The sequence below is a fragment of the Trachypithecus francoisi genome, unplaced genomic scaffold (assembly GCF_009764315.1).
Source record: "Trachypithecus francoisi isolate TF-2019V2 unplaced genomic scaffold, Tfra_2.0 Lachesis_group1, whole genome shotgun sequence".
Classification (NCBI taxonomy): Eukaryota; Metazoa; Chordata; class Mammalia; order Primates; family Cercopithecidae; genus Trachypithecus; species Trachypithecus francoisi.
The window spans coordinates 26067469-26085525 of NW_022681454.1; the positions used below are offsets into that span (position 1 = coordinate 26067469).

At 36.6% G+C, this 18057-nt stretch overlaps 1 protein-coding gene and 1 long non-coding RNA gene across 2 annotated transcripts in view; one reads left to right on the top strand and one right to left on the bottom strand.

The window, feature by feature from the left end:
- The window catches only part of TBC1D19 (TBC1 domain family member 19), a 177186-nt gene that overhangs the window by 122915 nt on the left and 36214 nt on the right, over positions 1-18057 (top strand). The window contains exon 14 of the mRNA XM_033213934.1: positions 17440-17524. Coding sequence (XP_033069825.1) covers positions 17440-17524 — 85 coding nt within the window. The remainder of the gene's footprint in view (positions 1-17439; positions 17525-18057) is intronic.
- On the bottom strand, positions 4612-14385 carry LOC117085244. Its single transcript, XR_004437892.1, has 3 exons — positions 14376-14385; positions 13813-13817; positions 4612-4880 (listed from the first exon to the last, which is right to left on the bottom strand). It is a non-coding gene; the product is annotated as an uncharacterized LOC117085244 (long non-coding RNA).

Here is an 18057-nt window from a genome sequence, read left to right on the forward strand (position 1 = left end):
TATAGTATAGTTTGAAGTCAGGTAGCGTGATGCCTCCAGCTTTGTTCTTTTGACTTAGGATTGTCTTGGCAATGCGGGCTCTTTTTTGGTTCCATATGAACTTTAAAGCCTTTTTTTCCAATTCTGTGAAGAAACTCATTGGTAGCTTGATGGGGGTGGCATTGAATCTATAAATTACCTTGAGTAGTATGGCCATTTTCACGATATTGATTCTTCCTATCCATGAGCATGGTATGTTCTTCCATTTGTTTGTGTCCTCTTTGATTTCACTGAGCAGTGGTTTGTAGTTCTCCTTGAAGAGGTCCTTTACATCCCTTGTAAGTTGGATTCCTAGGTATTTTATTCTCTTTGAAGCAATTGTGAATGGAAGTTCATTCATGCTTTGGCTCTCTGTTTGTCTGTTACTGGTGTATAAGAATGCTTGTGATTTTTGCACATTAATTTTGTATCCTGAGACGTTGATGAAGTTGCTTATCCGCTTAAGGAGATTTTGGGCTGAGACAATGGGGTTTTCTAAATATACAGTCATGTCATCTGCAAACAGGGACAATTTGACTTCTTCTTTTCCTAACTGAATACCCTTGATTTCTTTCTCTTGCCTGATTGCCCTAGCCAGAACTTCCAACACTATGTTGAATAGGAGTGGTGAGAGAGGGCATCCCTGTCTTGTGCCAGTTTTCAAAGGGAATTTTTCCAGTTTTTGCCCATTCCGTATGATATTGGTTGTGGGTTTGTCATAAATAGCTCTTATTATTTTGAGGTACGTTCCATCAATACCGAATTTATTGAGAGTTTTTAGCATGAAGGGCTGTTGAATTTTGTCAAAAGCCTTTTCTGCATCTATTGAGATAATCATGTGGTTCTTGTCTTTGGTTCTGTTTATATGCTGGATTACGTTTATTGATTTGCGAATGTTGAACCAGCCTTGCATCCCAGGGATGAAGCCCACTTGATCATGGTGGATAAGCTTTTTGATGTGCTGCTGAATCCTGTTTGCCAGTATTTTATTGAGGATTTTTGCATCGATGTTCATCAGGGATATTGGTCTAGAATTCTCTTTTTTGTTGTGTCTCTGCCAGGCTTTGGTATCAGGATGATGTTGGCCTCATAAAATGAGTTAGGGAGGATTCCCTCTTTTTCTATTGATTGGAATAGTTTCAGAAGGAATGGTACCAGCTCCTCCTTGTACCTCTGGTAGAATTCAGCTGTGAATCCATCTGGTCCTGGACTTTTTTTGGTGGGTAGGCTATTAATTATTGCCTCAATTTCAGAGCCTGCTATTGGTCTATTTAGGGATTCAACTTCTTCCTGGTTTAGGCTTGGAAGAGTGTAAGTGTCCAGGAAATTATCCATTTCTTCTAGATTTTCTAGTTGATTTGCGTAGAGGTGTTTATAGTATTCTCTGATGGTAGTTTGTATTTCTGTGGGGTCGGTGGTGATATCCCCTTTATCATGTTTTATTGCGTCTATTTCATTCCTCTCTCTTTTCTTCTGTGTTAGTCTTGCTAGCGGTCTGTCAATTTTGTTGATCTTTTCAAAAAACCAGCTCCTGGATTCATTGATTTTTTGGAGGGTTTTTTGTGTCTCTATCTCCTTCAGTTCTGCTCTGATCTTAGTTATTTCTTGCCTTCTGCTAGCTTTTGAATGTGTTTGCTCTTGCCTCTCTAGTTCTTTTAATTGTGATGTTAGAGTGTCAATTTTAGATCTTTCCAGCTTTCTCTTGTGGGCATTTAGTGCTATAAATTTCCCTCTACACACTGCTTTAAATGTGTCCCAGAGATTCTGGTATGTTGTATCTTTGTTCTCATTGGTTTTAAAGAACATCTTTATTTCTGACTTCATTTCGTTATGTACCCGGTAGTCATTCAGGAGCAGGTTGTTCAGTTTCCATGTAGTTGAGCGGTTTTGATTGAGTTTCTTAGTCCTGAGTTCTAGTTTGATTGCACTGTGGTCTGAGAGACTGTTTGTTGTTATTTCTGTTCTTGTACATTTGCTGAGGAGTGCTTTACTTCCAATTATGTGGTCAGTTTTGGAATAAGTGCGATGTGGTGCTGAGAAGAATGTGTATTCTGTTGATTTGGGGTGGAGAGTTCTATAGATATCTATTAGGTCCCCTTGGTGCAGAGATGAGTTCAATTCCTGGATATCCTTGTTAACTTTCTGTCTTGTTGATCTGTCTAATGTTGACAGTGGAGTGTTGAAGTCTCCCATTATTATTGTATGGGGTTCTAAGTCTCTTTGTAAGTCTCTAAGGACTTGCTTTATGAATCTGGGTGCTCCTGTATTGGGTGCATATATATTTAGGAGAGTTAGCTCTTCCTGTTGAATTGATCCCTTTACCATTATGTAATGGCCTTCTTTGTCTCTTTTGATCTTTGATGGTTTAAAGTCTGTTTTATCAGAGACTAGGATTGCAACCCCTGCTTTTTTTTGTTCTCCATTTGCTTGGTAGATCTTCCTCCATCCCTTTATTTTGAGCCTATGTATGTCTCTGCATGTGAGATGGGTCTCCTGAATACAGCAGACTGAAGGGTCTTGACTCTTTATCCAGTTTGCCAGTCTGTGTCTTTTAATTGGAGCATTTAGTCCATTAACATTTAAGGTTAATATTGTTATGTGTGAACTTGATCCTGCCATTATGATATTAACTGGTTATTTTGCTCGTTAGTTGATGCAGTTTCTTCCTAGCCTCGATGGTCTTTACATTTTGGCATGTTTTTGCAATGGCTGGTACCGGTTGTTCCTTTCCATGTTTAGGGCTTCCTTCAGGGTCTCTTGTAAGGCAGGCCTGGTGGTGACAAAATCTCTAAGCATTTGCTTATCTGTAAAGGATTTTATTTCTCCTTCACTTATGAAACTTAGTTTGGCTGGATATGAAATTCTAGATTTAAAATTCCTTTCTTTAAGAATGTTGAATATTGGCCCCCACTCTCTTCTGGCTTGTAGAGTTTCTGCCGAGAGATCTGCTGTTAGTCTGATGGGCTTCCCTTTGTGAGTACCCACTTTTAAGTGTTGTAAGTTTTAAATTATGTCAGAGTTTCAAAATGTATTCAAACAGAAGACAATTCTTATTTAATGGAAGTAAAGTGAATAGTTTGACAATACCATTTTCAGACTCCAATACTGAATGGAATTTTCACAAACTACGTGAGTTAACATATTGTCCAAAGTATATAAAATATTCATAGGATGGACTTCATGTGTAGTAAAAGGGAAGACATGAAGATTTACTCTTTGAGTTATATGACAAATCTTCCATCATGTGCTTGGTTTATCTGGCATATACTTAGTAGTAGCCCTGAGATACTGAAGTGTGACATAGTTATAAATATTTTAACGCTATTGAATGGAATTGAAAAGGTCCAGATGCATCAGATATTCTTTGTTCATGTATCTAGTTAGATTATTTAGTGTATGTTCTGATATAGGCACTGTGTTAAGTGCTAGCAAAAGAAGATATTTATTAAGCTCACAACTTAGTGAAAAATGAAGAGAAAGACAAATTCATAGTTATAATTTGATAAATCCACCAATAGAAATATTTATAAATTCTATGTAAATATAGACAAAGGGAAAATAAATTCTGGGAGTGGTGCAGAACTGAGTGATGGCTTCACAATAGAAATATAATATTATAAGAAATGAATTTTATTTCAACTTTTTGAGGAACTACCATACTGTTTTCCATAGTGACTACACCATTTTATATTCCAGCAATAGTGCACAAAGGTTCTAGTTACTCCTCATCATCGCCAACATGTTACTTTCTCTTTTTTTGATAGTAGCCATCATGATGGGCATGAAATTATGTTATCTTATTGTAGTTTTCATTTGCATTTCCCTAATGATTAATGATATTGAGCATCTTTTCTTGTGCTCATTAGCCATTTTATGTCTACTCAGGAAAAAAATGTCTATTCAAGTCCTTTGCCCATTTTTGGATCAACTTAGTTTTTGTTGTTGTTGTTATTGTTGAGTCTTAAGAGATCTGTAAATATTCTGGTTGTTAATTTCTTATTGAAAATGTGATTTGTAAATATTTTCTCCCATTTGTGAGTTGACTTTTTACTCTATTGATAGTGTCTTTTGATGCACAAAATTTAAAAATTTTCATGAAGTCTTGTTTGCCTATTTTTGTTGTTATCACCTGTGCCTTTGGTATCATATCCAAGAGATCACCAAATCCAATGTTGTGAAGACTTTGCACTATGTTTTCTTCTATGAGTTTTATAGTTTTAGAACTTGCATTGTCTTTAATCCGTTTTGACTTAATTTTTGGATATGGTGTTAGATAAAGGTCCAACTTCATTCTTTTGCATATAGATATCCAGTTTTCCTAGCATCATTTGTTGGAAGACTGCACTTTCTCTCATTCAATGGTAATGGGAGAAAAGACTAGCACAAACCGTTGTTGTAAATCATTTGACCATATATTCAAGGTTTTATTTCTAGTTTGTTCTATTCTGTTTGTACATCTGTCTTTATGCCAGTAGCACACTGTTTTGATTATTAAAACGTTCTAGTAAGTTTTTAAATCTGGAAGAAGTAGGAATCTTTCAGATATGTTCTTCTTTTTTCAAGATTGTTTTGGCTATTTGGGGTTTCTTGAGATTTCATCTACATTTTAGGATGGGTTTTTCTATTTTTGCAAAACATATCACTGGGATTTTGATAGGGATTGCATTGAGCTTGTAGATCACTTTAGGTAGTATTGCCTTAACAGTGTTAAGTCTTCCAATTCTTGAAAATGAAATACCTTTTCATTTATGTCTTTCTTAGTTTCTTACAGCATTGTTTTATAGTTTTTATTATACAAGTCCTCCAAGGTGAAGTTAATTCCTAAGTAGTTTATTCTTTTTTTTTTTTTTTTGAGACGGAGTCTTGCTCTGTTGCCCAGGCTGGCGTTCAGTGGCACGATCTCAGCTCACTGCAAGCTCCGTCTCCAGGGTTCACGCCATTCTTCTGCCTCAGCCTTCCGAGTAGCTGGGACTACAGGCACCCACCACCATGCCTAGCTAATTTTTTGTACTTTTAGTAAAGACGGGATTTTGCTGTGTTAGCCAGGATAGTCTTGATCTCCTGACCTCATGATCCGCCTACCTCAGCCTCCCAAAGTGCTAGGATTACAGGCGTAAGCCACCACGCCCGACCCAGTAGTTTATTCTTTTTAATGTTATTGTATGTGAAAATTTTTTTTTCAGATTGCTCATTGTTAGTGTATAGAAATGCAACTGATTTTTTTGTGTTGACTTTGTACCTTGCTACTTTATGGAATTTATGTATTAATTCCAGCAGTCTTTTGTGGGAGTTTTAGGATTTTCTACATATAAGATCATATCACCTGTGAACAGAGATAATTGTACTTCTTCCTTTATAACTTGGATTTCTTTTATTTTTTTCTTGCCTAATTACTTTGGCTAGAGTTTCTGGTATGTTGGATAAAAGTAGCAAAAGCAGGCATCCTTACCTTGTTTCTGATTTTAGATGAAAAGCTTTCAGTCATCCACCATGGAGTATGATGTTCACTGTAGCATTTTCATATACAGCTTTTATTATGTTGAGGAATGTTGAATATTTTTATCATGAAAGGGTTTAGAATTTTGTCAAATGCTTTTTTTACATCAATTGAGATGATCATGTGACTTTTTTCACTTCATTCTGTTAGTATAGTGTATTGCAGTGATCCATTGTTATATGTTGAACCATTCGAAGAATAAATCACATTAAGTCATTGTGTATAATTCTCTTAATATTCTGCTGAATTTGGTTTGCTAGTATTTTGTCAATTATTTTCCCATTGACTTTTCTAAGGGATATTGGTCTGTGGTTTTATTTTCTTGTAGTGTCTTTGGTGTTGGTATCAAGGTAATGCTGGCCTCATAGAATGAATTAATAAGTGTTTTCTACTTTTTAATTGTGCAGGAGAGTTTTTGTTTTGTTTTGTTTTGTTTCTTTGTTTGAAAGACAGGATCTCCCTATGTTGCCCAGGCTGGAGTGCAGTGACTATTCACAGGCTTGATCATAGTGTGTGCACTGTACTCTTGGACTCCTGGCCTCAAGCAGTTCTCCTGCCTCAACTCTGAGTAACTGGGACTATAGTTGCACATCACCATGCCCAGCTCAATTTTTTGAAAAGTTTGAGAAACACTGGTGTTAGTTCTTCTTTAAATGTTTGGTAGCATTCACCAGTGAAGCCATCAGGACCAAGGCTTTTCTTTGTCAGAGTTTTGATTATTGATTAATATTTTTACTAGTTACAGGTCTGTTCAGATTTTCTTTTTTTTTTTTTTTTTTTGAGACCGAGTCTCGCTCTGTCGCCCGGGCTGGAGTGCAGCGGCCGGATCTCAGCTCACTGCAAGCTCCGCCTCCCGGGTTCACGCCATTCTCCTGCCTCAGCCTCCCGAGTGGCTGGGACTACAGGCGCCCGCCACGTCGCCCGGCTAGTTTTTTCTATTTTTTTTAGTAGAGACGGGGTTTCACCCTGTTAGCCAGGATGGTCTGGATCTCCTGACTTCGTGATCCACCCGTCTGAGCCTCCCAAAGTGTTGGGATTACAGGCTTGAGCCACCGCGCCCGGCCCAGATTTTCTATTTTTTTGTGATTTTGTCTTGGTTGATTTTGTGTTTCTAGAAATATGTTCATTTTATCTAGGTTATGCAATTTGTTGGTGTACAATTGGTCATTGTACTCTTATAATCCTTTTTATTTCTGTATAGTCAGTAGTAATGTTTGCAGTTTCATTTCTTATTGTAATAATTTGAGTATTCTCTTTTCTTAGTCCATCTGGCTCAAGGTTTTTTAATTTTGTTGATCTTTTTGAAAAGCCAACTTTTGGTTTCAGTTATTAACTCTATTGTTTTCCTATTCTCTATTTCATTTATCTCTGCTCTACTTTTTATTAATTTTCTTTCTTCTGCTAGCTTCCAGCCTAGTTTGCCCATTTTTTCCTGTTCCTGAAGTTGCAAAGTTAGCTGTTGATTTGACACCTTTCTTGTTTTTTAATCTAAGCCTCTGTAGCTATAAATTTTCCACTTAAATTCACTCTCACTGAGTACCGTAAGTTTTGATATGTCATGGTTTTGTCATTTGTCTCTAAGTATTTCTAATTTCTCTTATAATTTCTTCTTTAATCCATTGGCTGTTTAAGACTATGTTGTTTAGTTTCCATAAATTTGTGAATTTTCCAGTTTTCCTTCTGTTACTGATTTCTACCTCCATCTCTGTGGTCAGAGAAGCTACTTTATATCATCTCTATTTTTAAAAAATCTATTCACACTTAATTTGTGACCTAATATATGGTCTGTCTGGAAAATGCCCCATGTGCATTTACGTAGAATGTGTATGCCGTAGTTCTTGGGTAAAGTGTTCAGTATATTGTTAGGTCTAGTTGGTTTATCATGTAAATCCTTTGTTTCCTTATTTCCTGTCTAGTGGTTCTATCCATCATTGAGAATAGGGTATTGAAGTCTACTGTTATTCTAGAATTGTCTATATCTCCCTTCATTTTTTGTCAGTTTTTGCTTCATACATTTTCAAGTCTGTTATAGGTACATAAATGTTTATAGCTGTTATATCTTCTTGCTGTATTGAAACTTTTATTAATATATAATGACTTTTTGTCTCCCATAACCTTTTTTATTTAAAGTCTATTTTGTGTGATATGAGTATAGTCACCTTGCTCTCTTTTGGTTACTATTTGCATGGAGTATTTTTTTCCATCCTTTAATTTTTAATATATTTATGTCTTTAGATCTAAAATGAATCTCTTATAGATCACGTGTAGTTTTTATCTTTTTAAATTTATTCTGCCAACCTGTCTTTTGATTGGAGAATTTAATACATTTACATTTAAAGTAATTACTGATGAGATATTTCTCTCATTTTTCTATTTGTTTTCAATATGTCTTATAGCTTTTATGCCTCTCATTTTCTGTATTACTGTCTTCTTTTGGGTTTAGTTGGGTTTGTGTGTGTGTGTGTGTGTAGTGAAATGTTTACATTTCTTTTTCATTTTCTCTTCTGTTTTGTATATACTCCATAGCTATTTTCTTTGTGGTTCCCATGGAGATTATATTTAACAACCTAAAATTATAACACTCTAGTTTAAGTTAGTACTAATTTAACTTCAATAACATACAAATTTTGTATTACTTTACAGCTCTATCCTCACGCCTTTCGGTTGTTGACATCACAATGTTACATCTGTGTACAGTGCATACACAAACCCGGAAATCAGAAATTCTTTTAAATGCACTGATTTCTTAAATTATGTAGAAAACAAAATATGGAGTTGCAATCCAAAGTTATAATAATACTGATTTTTAAACAGTGACTTTTCAAATGTATGAGTTTCTTAAATCATATAGAAAACAAAAAGTGGAGTTACAAACTTTTGTTACAATAGTATTATCTTTATAATTGCCTGTGTGTTTTTTTTAAGATCTTTATTTCTTCACTCAGATTCTAGTTACTTCTTGTATCCTTTCATTTTGCTCTGCAGGACTCCTGTGAACATTTCTTGAAGGTTGGGTCTCAGCTTTCATTTATGTGAGAGAGTTTGAATCTCTCTCTCACTTTTGAAGGACAGTTTGCTGGATATGGGATTCTTGATTAATGGCATTTTTCTTTTACCATACTGAATATGTCAGCCCATTGTGTGTGGTCCTCAAGTTTCTGATGAGAAATCTTCTAATAATTGTATAGAGGATCCCTTATATTTAATGAGTTACTACTCCCTTGCAGCTTTCAAAGTTCTCTCTTTGCCTTTGACTTTCAACAGTTTGATTATAATGTGTCGCTTCTTGGATGTTTATATTCATGTCTTTCATCAAATTTGGGAAGTTTTCAGCCATTATTTGTTTAAATATTCTCTCTACCCCTTCCTCAATTTCTCTTATCTTTCTGAGACTCCTACCGTGCATATCGGTTGGCTTAGTGGTGTCCCATAAGTTCCTATGGCTCTGTTAACTTCAATTTTTTTTTCTTGGTTTCACAGACTCAATTATTTTCATTTCCCTGTCTTCAAGTTTGCTGATTCTTTCTTCTGCCTGCTCAAATCTGTCTTTGAATCCCTATACTGAGTTGTTATTTTACTATTATACTTTCCAGCTCCATAATGTCCTTTTGGTTTCTTTTTCGGTTTGCTATTTCTTTATTGATGTTTCCATTTTGCTGATATATTTTTTTCTTGATTTTCTCCACATTTATTTAGTTTTTTGAGAATCTATGGACAGTTGTTTTAAAGTCTCTCTATAGTAGATCTGCCATCAGGTCTTTTTCAAGGACAGTTGTCAATTTTTTTTTTTTTTTGGCCCTTTAAATGGGCCGTACGTTTCAAGTTCTTTGTATTATTTGTGATTTTGTTGTTGTTGTTGAAAATAGGACATATAAATCTAATAATGTGGAATATCTGGAAATCAGATTCTTTTTCTTCCCTGAGTTTTTGTTGTTGTTTTTATTGTTTTAGTTTTAGTTTTTTTGAATGTTGTTTGTTCTCCTTCTGCCCAGGATCAGCCTAAGGTATAAATCTAACATCCTCTTGGGTCTTTTCTTAGCCTTCACTTTTCCTTGAGCATATGTGGTCACTTTCTAATTTCCCCCATATACACAGTTGTTTTTGAATAACCTAGTCTTTAACTGGCTCCCAAAGGGAATAAAAGAGAAAATAAAGAGGAGGGAGAGCATTGTTCCTTTAAATCCTCTGAAAATTACTTCAACCAGAGGGAAAGGGGCTTGCAACAATCAAGGGAGGTTCAAAAACAGTGTTTCCTTCTTTTGATCTTCACCCTCACTTCTTTGTTTATACCCCTCTGTTCAGAAGAAGCAATCAGAGTACAGATACCAAATATTTGGAAGATGGGGTGCTTTTCTCCCTTTCTGGGTCCTTCAAGCTGCTTGTAAGCTGCTCCTGGGACTCATGCATTCCTGCCTGTCAAGGGGATTGGGGTGGGTGATGCATATATGTAGCTATGCTAGAAGCTGACATTGATCAAAATTAACTGCAATTTACCATCCAAGCTATCTCCTAAAAGTTGCAAGACTTCAGTAGACTCCAGAGTTCTAAAATAATTACATCAGACAGTTGCTGCCAGTGCAATTTTTGTCTAGGTGGGGAGACAGATTCTTGGTGCTTCCTACTGCACCATCTTCCTGGAATCCACTTTATAGATGATTCTTACAACAACCCTGGGAGGTAGTTTTATTCCCCCCCGCCTTTTTTTTTTTTTTTTTTTTTGAGACGGAGTCTTGCTCTGTCGCCCGGGCTGGAGTGCAGTGGCCGGATCTCAGCTCACTGCAAGCTCCGCCTTCCGGGTTTACGCCATTCTCCTGCCTCAGCCTCCCGAGTAGCTGGGACTACAGGCGCCAGCCACCTCGCCCGGCTAGCTTTTTGTATTTTTTTAGTAGAGACGGGGTTTCACCGTGTTAGCCAGGATGGTCTCGATCTCCTGACCTCGTGATCCGCCCGTCTCGGCCTCCCAAAGTGCTGAGATTACAGGCTTGAGCCACCGCGCCCAGCCTATTCCCCTTTTATAGATGAAGAAGCAGAGGCTTAGATCCCAAGTCCATCCAGCTATCAGGACTCCAAGCCAGGGGTGTCCATTTTCAAAGCTAGTAAGCCACATTGCCCTTTATTTTTTGAAAATTTGTATCAGGGCAGAGTGTTTTAAAAAGTGATTCTTGAAAATCTATCATTTGAAAATTTCTAAATTTGATTGGATAAAAATGTAAGAACATCACAAATGAAAAAGTTGTATAATAGTTTTACATTAAAGTGATTGCCCAATTCATATGTCATTTCTTATGTGCTTTTTATTATAAAAATAATTTATTTCTCAGAAACATTTACCATAAATATATTTTCCAGAAATAAAACAAAGCTTTAGGACAAAGTAAATCTTTTGTGGCTATCTGTAAACATTTTAGGTATAACTTTGCCATATTAACATAGTTCAGACTTACACATTCAGTTTCTTATAACTCTTCTAAATGAAGTAAATTACTGTCGTGTAGCTTCATCCTCATAAAGTTTTAATTTTTACTTAATTAGTAATTAATCCAGGTTAAATTTTCTAGTTAATTTGATTGAAATTGTCATCTTCATATAATCATACCATTTTCTAGCAGATTTATAACTGAACGGTCATGTCCATACAGATACAAAAATTAGAATCTCAGAAGTTAAAGCAACTCAGATTAGAATAAGAGTTGACAGCTCTTTGCTTGTATCCCAGGGTTGCACACCAGTACGTACTGTCTAATATACACCACTTCTGGCATTATCACCTTACAGTTGCCAATATTTTCTTTAGAACAGTCTCAGATATCTTGTCTTCTCTAGGGCAGCAGGGACTCTAGGGAGATATATTAATCATAGAGCTTCTTCTAAAATTACTATGCTTCTACGAGTCTGCTAAACTAAGGGAAAGTTAATACAAATGTTTCTTTAGGAATAGTTTTTCCTCTAGGCAATAGTAGAAAGTTGTTTGTAAGTATATTTTCTTGTTGTATTATTTTACCCTAATTATATATGTTTATTGTAGTATTTGTTGATTGGTTCTATTAGTTTATTATTGCTGCCATAAATTTAGTTGAATTTGAAATGGGTTTCACTGGGCTTGAATCAAGGCATTGGCAGGGCTCTGTTGCTTGTGGATGCTCCAGAGGAGAATCTGGGTTTTTCATGCCCTTTCTAGAACCTAGAGTGCACCTGTATTCCTTGACTTGTGGCCCCTTCCTCTGTCTTCAAGGCCAGCAGAGAGCATCATTGCATCTCTTTCTGATTTTGACCTTGCTGCTTCTCTCTTTCATGTATAAGAATCCTTGGTGACATGGGGCCCAACCAGACAATCCTAAATAATCTCCCCATTTAAAGATCTTCTGTTTAATCACATCTGCATAATCCCATTTGTCACATAAGTCACATTTTGTGTGACTGTACCAGAATACCTGAGGCTAGGTAATTTATAAAGAAAAGAGGCTTATTTGGCTCATGATTCTGGTGGCTGGAAAGTCTAAGATTGGACAGCCTATCTAGTGAAAGTCTTATGCTGCTTGTACTCATGGCACAAAATGGAAGGGTAAGCAGGTATATACAAAGAGACCAAACATGAGAAGGAGCAACCTGGTTTCATGGCAACTAGTCCTGTCCCACAGAGATACTTTAAGCTATTCATAAAGGATCTGCCCACATGACCCAGACATCTCCCACCAGGCCCATCTCCCAGCACTACCACATTGGGAATCAAATTTTAACAGGAGTTTTCACAGCGACAAACCATATCCAAACTGGTAGCACACAAATTTCAGGGATTAGGATGTGTACATCTTTGGGGGCCATTATGCTACCTACCACAGTGGTTTGTGAAAGTTTGGCAGGAGAAGAGATTAATATTTATAAATTTAGAATTTTTAGAGCCCAATGGTTTTTCTTAATTATTGGAAAATATTTATAATATATTAATAGATCAAAAAATAAAATTCATGTTTATCTTAATAGATGTGAAAAATTTATGTGAGACCGTGTTTGATAATATCAATTTTTAAAAAATTTAATTGTAGTAAAACAAATCACAAAATAAAATTGACGACAACCATTTCTAAGGGTACAGTTTAGCACTATTGGGTATATTCACATTGTTATGCAACTTAATTTTTTTTTTTTTTTTTTTTGAGACGGAGTCTACCTCTGTCACCCAGGCTAGAGTGCTGTGGCTGGATCTCAGCTCACTGCAAGCTCCGCCTCCCGGGTTCACGCCATTCTCCTGCCTCAGGCTCCCGAGCAGCTGGGACCACAGGCGCCTGCCACCTCGCCTGGCTAGTTTTTTGTATTTTTTTTTTTTTTTTTAGTAGAGATGGGGTTTCACCATGTTAGCCAGGATGGTCTCAATCTCCTGACCTCGTGATCTGCCCGTCTTGGCCTCCCAAAGTGCTGGGATTACAGGCTTGAGCCACCGCGCCCAGCCTAATATTCATTTTTATACTAACTTTTTATACACTAGAAATCAAGTATTAATATATTTTCTTGACATAATAGTGTTTATCTGAAACCAACATTGGTGATATTAATGTAAGTTAATGTTACTCATTAGTGAAATACTAGAGATGTTCCAGTAAAGGAAGGAAAGAACATATCGTTTTGGAATTTCTCAACAATGGAATAAGAAAAATAAAGTAATAAATAACAGAAAGAACACAACATTATTGTTAACTATAGATATTTAAAAATTCAAGGGATTGGACTGAAAGCCAGTAGAACTAATAAGATGATTCAGTTAACTGCCTCTTTACCAAATAAAATATTAAAATCCTTTACTCTTTTAAATATGAGTAATAATCATTTAGACTATGTAATAGAAAATAGAGTTAGGCAACATAAGGGGTTGAACTTACACAGCCCCCTTTTAGACTGTAAACATATAGAAATGCTGGAAAAAGAAAACGAGGGATATAAATATACAGCCAAATAGCCATCACATTTTTCAATGCGTATACTCTGTGACCGGGCAATTCTATTCCTATGTATTTGTTCTACAGAGACACTCATATGTGTAAAATGATACAGTAAAAGGCTAATTGTTTTGGTATTGTCAGAAACAGCATAAAGTTGAAAATGAATGTTCATATATTGGGGAGTAACACATTAAATAAATCATGGAATACATATTCAGTGAAACATGATACAGCCCTTTAAAAATGAATGCAGTGGATCAAACTCAGTGGCTCACGCCTGTAATCCCAGCACTTTGGAAGGCTGAGGCAGGAGGATTACTTGAGCCCGAGAGTTCAAAACCAGCCTGGGCAACATAAATGGACCCTGTCTCTACCAAAAAAAAAAAAGGAAAAAAATGAGGCAGCTCTGTATTTACTGATATGAAAAGATCTCTTTAATGCATTAAGTTTGTTTTAAAAAGCAGGTACCAAACATTGTGTATGGTGCTCCTACCACTTGAGCTGAAACTACTCTTGTCAAGGTCATCAAGAACTAAATCCAGTGACCAATTATCCACCCTCCTTTTAGCTAATCTCTCAACAGCATATGATTCATTTGTGCTGCTTCTTCACTTGGGTTTCAAGACACCACATTCTTTTTAGTCTTCCTCTTATTTTTCTAGTCACCAGTGGCAAATTCAGCATTTTGCGGACCTAAAGCTTATACAATTTGGAGGGCCTTCTTTAAGACAGAGTATCATATTATAAATACAAAACCAGATAAGAACATGTATTTTTGTTTTGAACGAGGAAAATTTTGTAACAAATTATTAGAACTATAGAGATTCAGGTATTTTTCTTCTGAGATCTTATTAAGCAGTTTACTAGAAACACATACATAGAAATGCTTTCTGATTACACACTGACTTACTTTCCTTGCCTAGGACACTCTGTGTTTCCCAGCAACTTGCAGCACTCACAGAGCATCATGGTAAATCCACCTTTGATGGTTACTCACTACTCCGTTGTCTAGGCTGGTTCCTTCTCTTTTCTCTGATATCCTAGAATGCCTCAGGTCTCAGTTCTTGGTCTCCTTTTCTCTAGTTACACTCACTCACTTGATGATTTCACCAAGCTCACCTATTTTGTGGCTTTCAGTAGCATCTATATGTTGATAACTCTCAAATTTATATCTTCAGTTTAAACTTTTCTTCTATATTCCATACAAATATCTCCAATTACCTCTTCAATTTTTCCATTTAGGTGTCTTGCAGACATCTCAAACTTAGCATGTTGAGAAATGAACCCATGATCTCGCTCCCCAAACTGTTCTGCCTGCCAACTTTCCCTGTTAAAGGCATTCCACTTGCTGAGATCAAACATCCTTCTACTTTCAACTTCCACGTTACTCTCTTTGACTCCTGTCTTTCTGCAAAATATCATCTCAATCTATCAGTAACTCCTGTTAGCCCTGCCTTCACAATGTATTTAGAATCTGACCACTTTTTCCCACTTTCACTGTGTTGTAAGATGGGTTCCCAGGGAAGCCAATTTAGACGGAGACCAGCATGCCAAAGGTTTCTTAGGGAGTGCTCTTGGAATCAACACATGTAGAAGTCCAGTGAATGAAGCAGGATTGAGCGTAAGGACAAGTCTAGCTGCAATACAGTTTAAATGAAACCTTCAGCCAATGCTGCAGAGAGTTCTAAAGATGGGATAAACTGTCAGACCCATCCTGAGCTGGGGACAAGAATTTCAGACCTTTTTCCCTTGCATCCTCTTCATCAGATGTAGGCCATTTCAGGAAACGGGCGTGACCTTGATATTTGAGCAAAATAGCTCTCTTCAGCAGAGGTAGTCCATGAAAAGAGCTGGCTGCTGAGGGCTATTTGCTACAGCACTACCAGCTGCTATAGTCAGTCCTTCATTCCTAGAGGAGGCTCTCTGGGTGGTGTGTCATACATCTGCCACACACTGCTGCCATCTTAGTGAAAGCTACTGTCAATAGTCTCCTAACAAGTCTCCTGGAATGCTCTTGCACATATATCCACATGCTGTTTCTCAACTCCTTTCAATATTTGATTAGATATCACCTTCTCAAGGAAACCTCCCCTGAACAGCCTCTTTAAAGTGTCAGCCACTCTTTCTCTTTTCCCCTTTATCTTGTTTCCATAGCACTTGCTACCTAATATACTATATAATGTAATTATCTATCATATTTGCTAGTTATCACATACATTCTGCTCCATCATAAGTAAGCTCCATAAAAGAGGTGTTTTGTTTGTTTCTTTTTATGTATTCCAAACACAAGGAACAGTGCCTGGTGCATAGTAGGGGCAGAAGAAGAGAATTAGTGAACTGACTAAAAAATAATCTGAGGAAGTCATCCAGAATGGAACAGGGGGGATAAAAGTAAGTAAAAGGCATGGCAGGTTGAATACGTGTAGGTAAATCTTACAGCTCCTAGGAGTCAGGCAGAGGTAAATAGAGAAAATGTGGGAGAGGCATGGTTCAATTAAAAATGCCCAAAGCAATTGACCAGAAAGGTGGTCCAGTTTTTGGAATTTAAATAACTAAAGGTGTACATATTTAGCCATAAGTAAATTCACTCTAGTGTTGTTTGTCGTTGGGGAAAAGTGGAAATAATTAAATGTTCAACAACAATACAGGTTAAATAAATTAGTGTTCTTTCATACAGTGGAATATTCTACAACATAAAAATGTGTAGGAAATATTTATCTTACAATAGTGAAAAGAAACTATGTATAATCCTGTTTGGTTTGAAAAAATTATATGTATGAGTATGTTAAAAAACAGTCTGAAAGGATATACCTCAAATTATTAAGACTGATGGGATTATGGCTGTTTCCCCTTTTGTTGATCATCTATATTTCTGTATTTTTAAAATTAATTTTTTTTTTAAATAGAGATGAGGTTTCACCATGTTGATCAGGCTGGTCTTGAATTCCTGGGCTCAAGTGATCCTCCTGCCTTGGCCTCCCGAAGTGCTGGGATCATAGGCGTGAGCTGCTGTGCCCAGCCAATACTCTATATTTCTAAATTTATCATTAATATGTCCCACTTATGTAGTCATTTAAAATATAATGAAAACAATGCAGTGGCAGTGGTTGATACGCATTCCACCATTGAACCTGACTGATGCCCAATCTCCATTACCTATCCTTTTTTCCAAAGCCGTATCCCCTTTCTTGTGTCTTGGACACAAGGATTTTTCCTCTGCCTTGACTCTTGCTGCTAGTTCAGCCCTGACTCTGTGCCCCTGTTCTGCCTTTTCAGTCATCTTGAATTCTTATCTTGGTAATATTTTTAGAATCCCAGGTCTTCTAATATCAGGACTCAGATTTCCTGTCACTAATGGCCTTACTGGGTCTTGGACTCCTGCTCCCAAATTCCAGCCTGATGTCCTCAATCTAGTACCTCCTAATGGACATCCTGGATCCTGACTTTCTACTGTGCCTATTTTCATCTCCACATAGGGTTGACATACTCTACCCTATTTAGCTTCTACCCTTTATTAGGCAACCACTTGTTCTACTGCTGCTGCTATCCTTTCTAAGTACCACGAGTTGCCTTCCCTCCCACCCTGACATGCCTAACTGCCTGATGCAGCCCAGCATGAGTCAAGTTCATTTCCTGCACTTCCCAAATTGCTCTATATCACAATAGTTACTCAGGGTCTTCTCCATACATTTTTCATCTGTTAAATTTCTCCCAGGTGTTTCTCTTGTCCAGATAGAAAACACAAGAGAAGAATCAACTGTTAGTTAGCATTTCTGTTCTTCAAAGTTGAGATAGCAAATGGTGAGAACTCCTTGGAAGAACTTGGCATCCCACTGTAATGCTTACCAAAGGTATACCGATAAAGGGCATTCTTCCCACCGCAAGGCATGGTACTTGAACTTGAAGGATGCCTCCTGAATAGGAAATAATGAATTACCTAGTTTTATAATAGTGCTTAATTGCTTTTTTTTTTTCCAATGTTATATTCAGGTATTACTTTGTTTTTCCCGGGATACATCTGTGTTGAGTCACTTTGCATACAACAGTGCCTCGCCACCAAAATCATACATAAGAGGTAAATTTTTAATAATTCTGAGAAAGTATTAAGACTTACATAATCTTGCCAAGAATTTTTTTTTTTTTTGGAGATAGTGGTGTTGCCAAATTATTTTACTATAAATTACTTAAGATTTATCTCAGATGACCATAATCATCCTTTCATACCTCAAATCAATGCCCAAGTAATTTATCACAAATCATGGGAAAGTGGTTCCCAGAAGCAGCATTTCAAGTTACTTTCTCTGTCTTCCCTGTGTACTCTACCCTTTATTGTTGTTTTTATGTCTTATCTGTTGACTTTTCTTTTTCTTTCCATGAGTTTATAACACAGATTTGCTTCTTCTACTTTTTAAAAAATCTATATTTCTTCTCTCAGAATGCTCCACCACACTTAAAACTTTGATATAATTTATATACTTTTAGCTCTCCAATTTCTAGTTTAGTTATTTTTCTCCTCTTTATCACCAGCTGCTTATAAAATATCAATATCCTGCCATCATCTGAAGATATAAATAACTTCAGCTGAATGCCCTTCCCAACTTTTCCTTT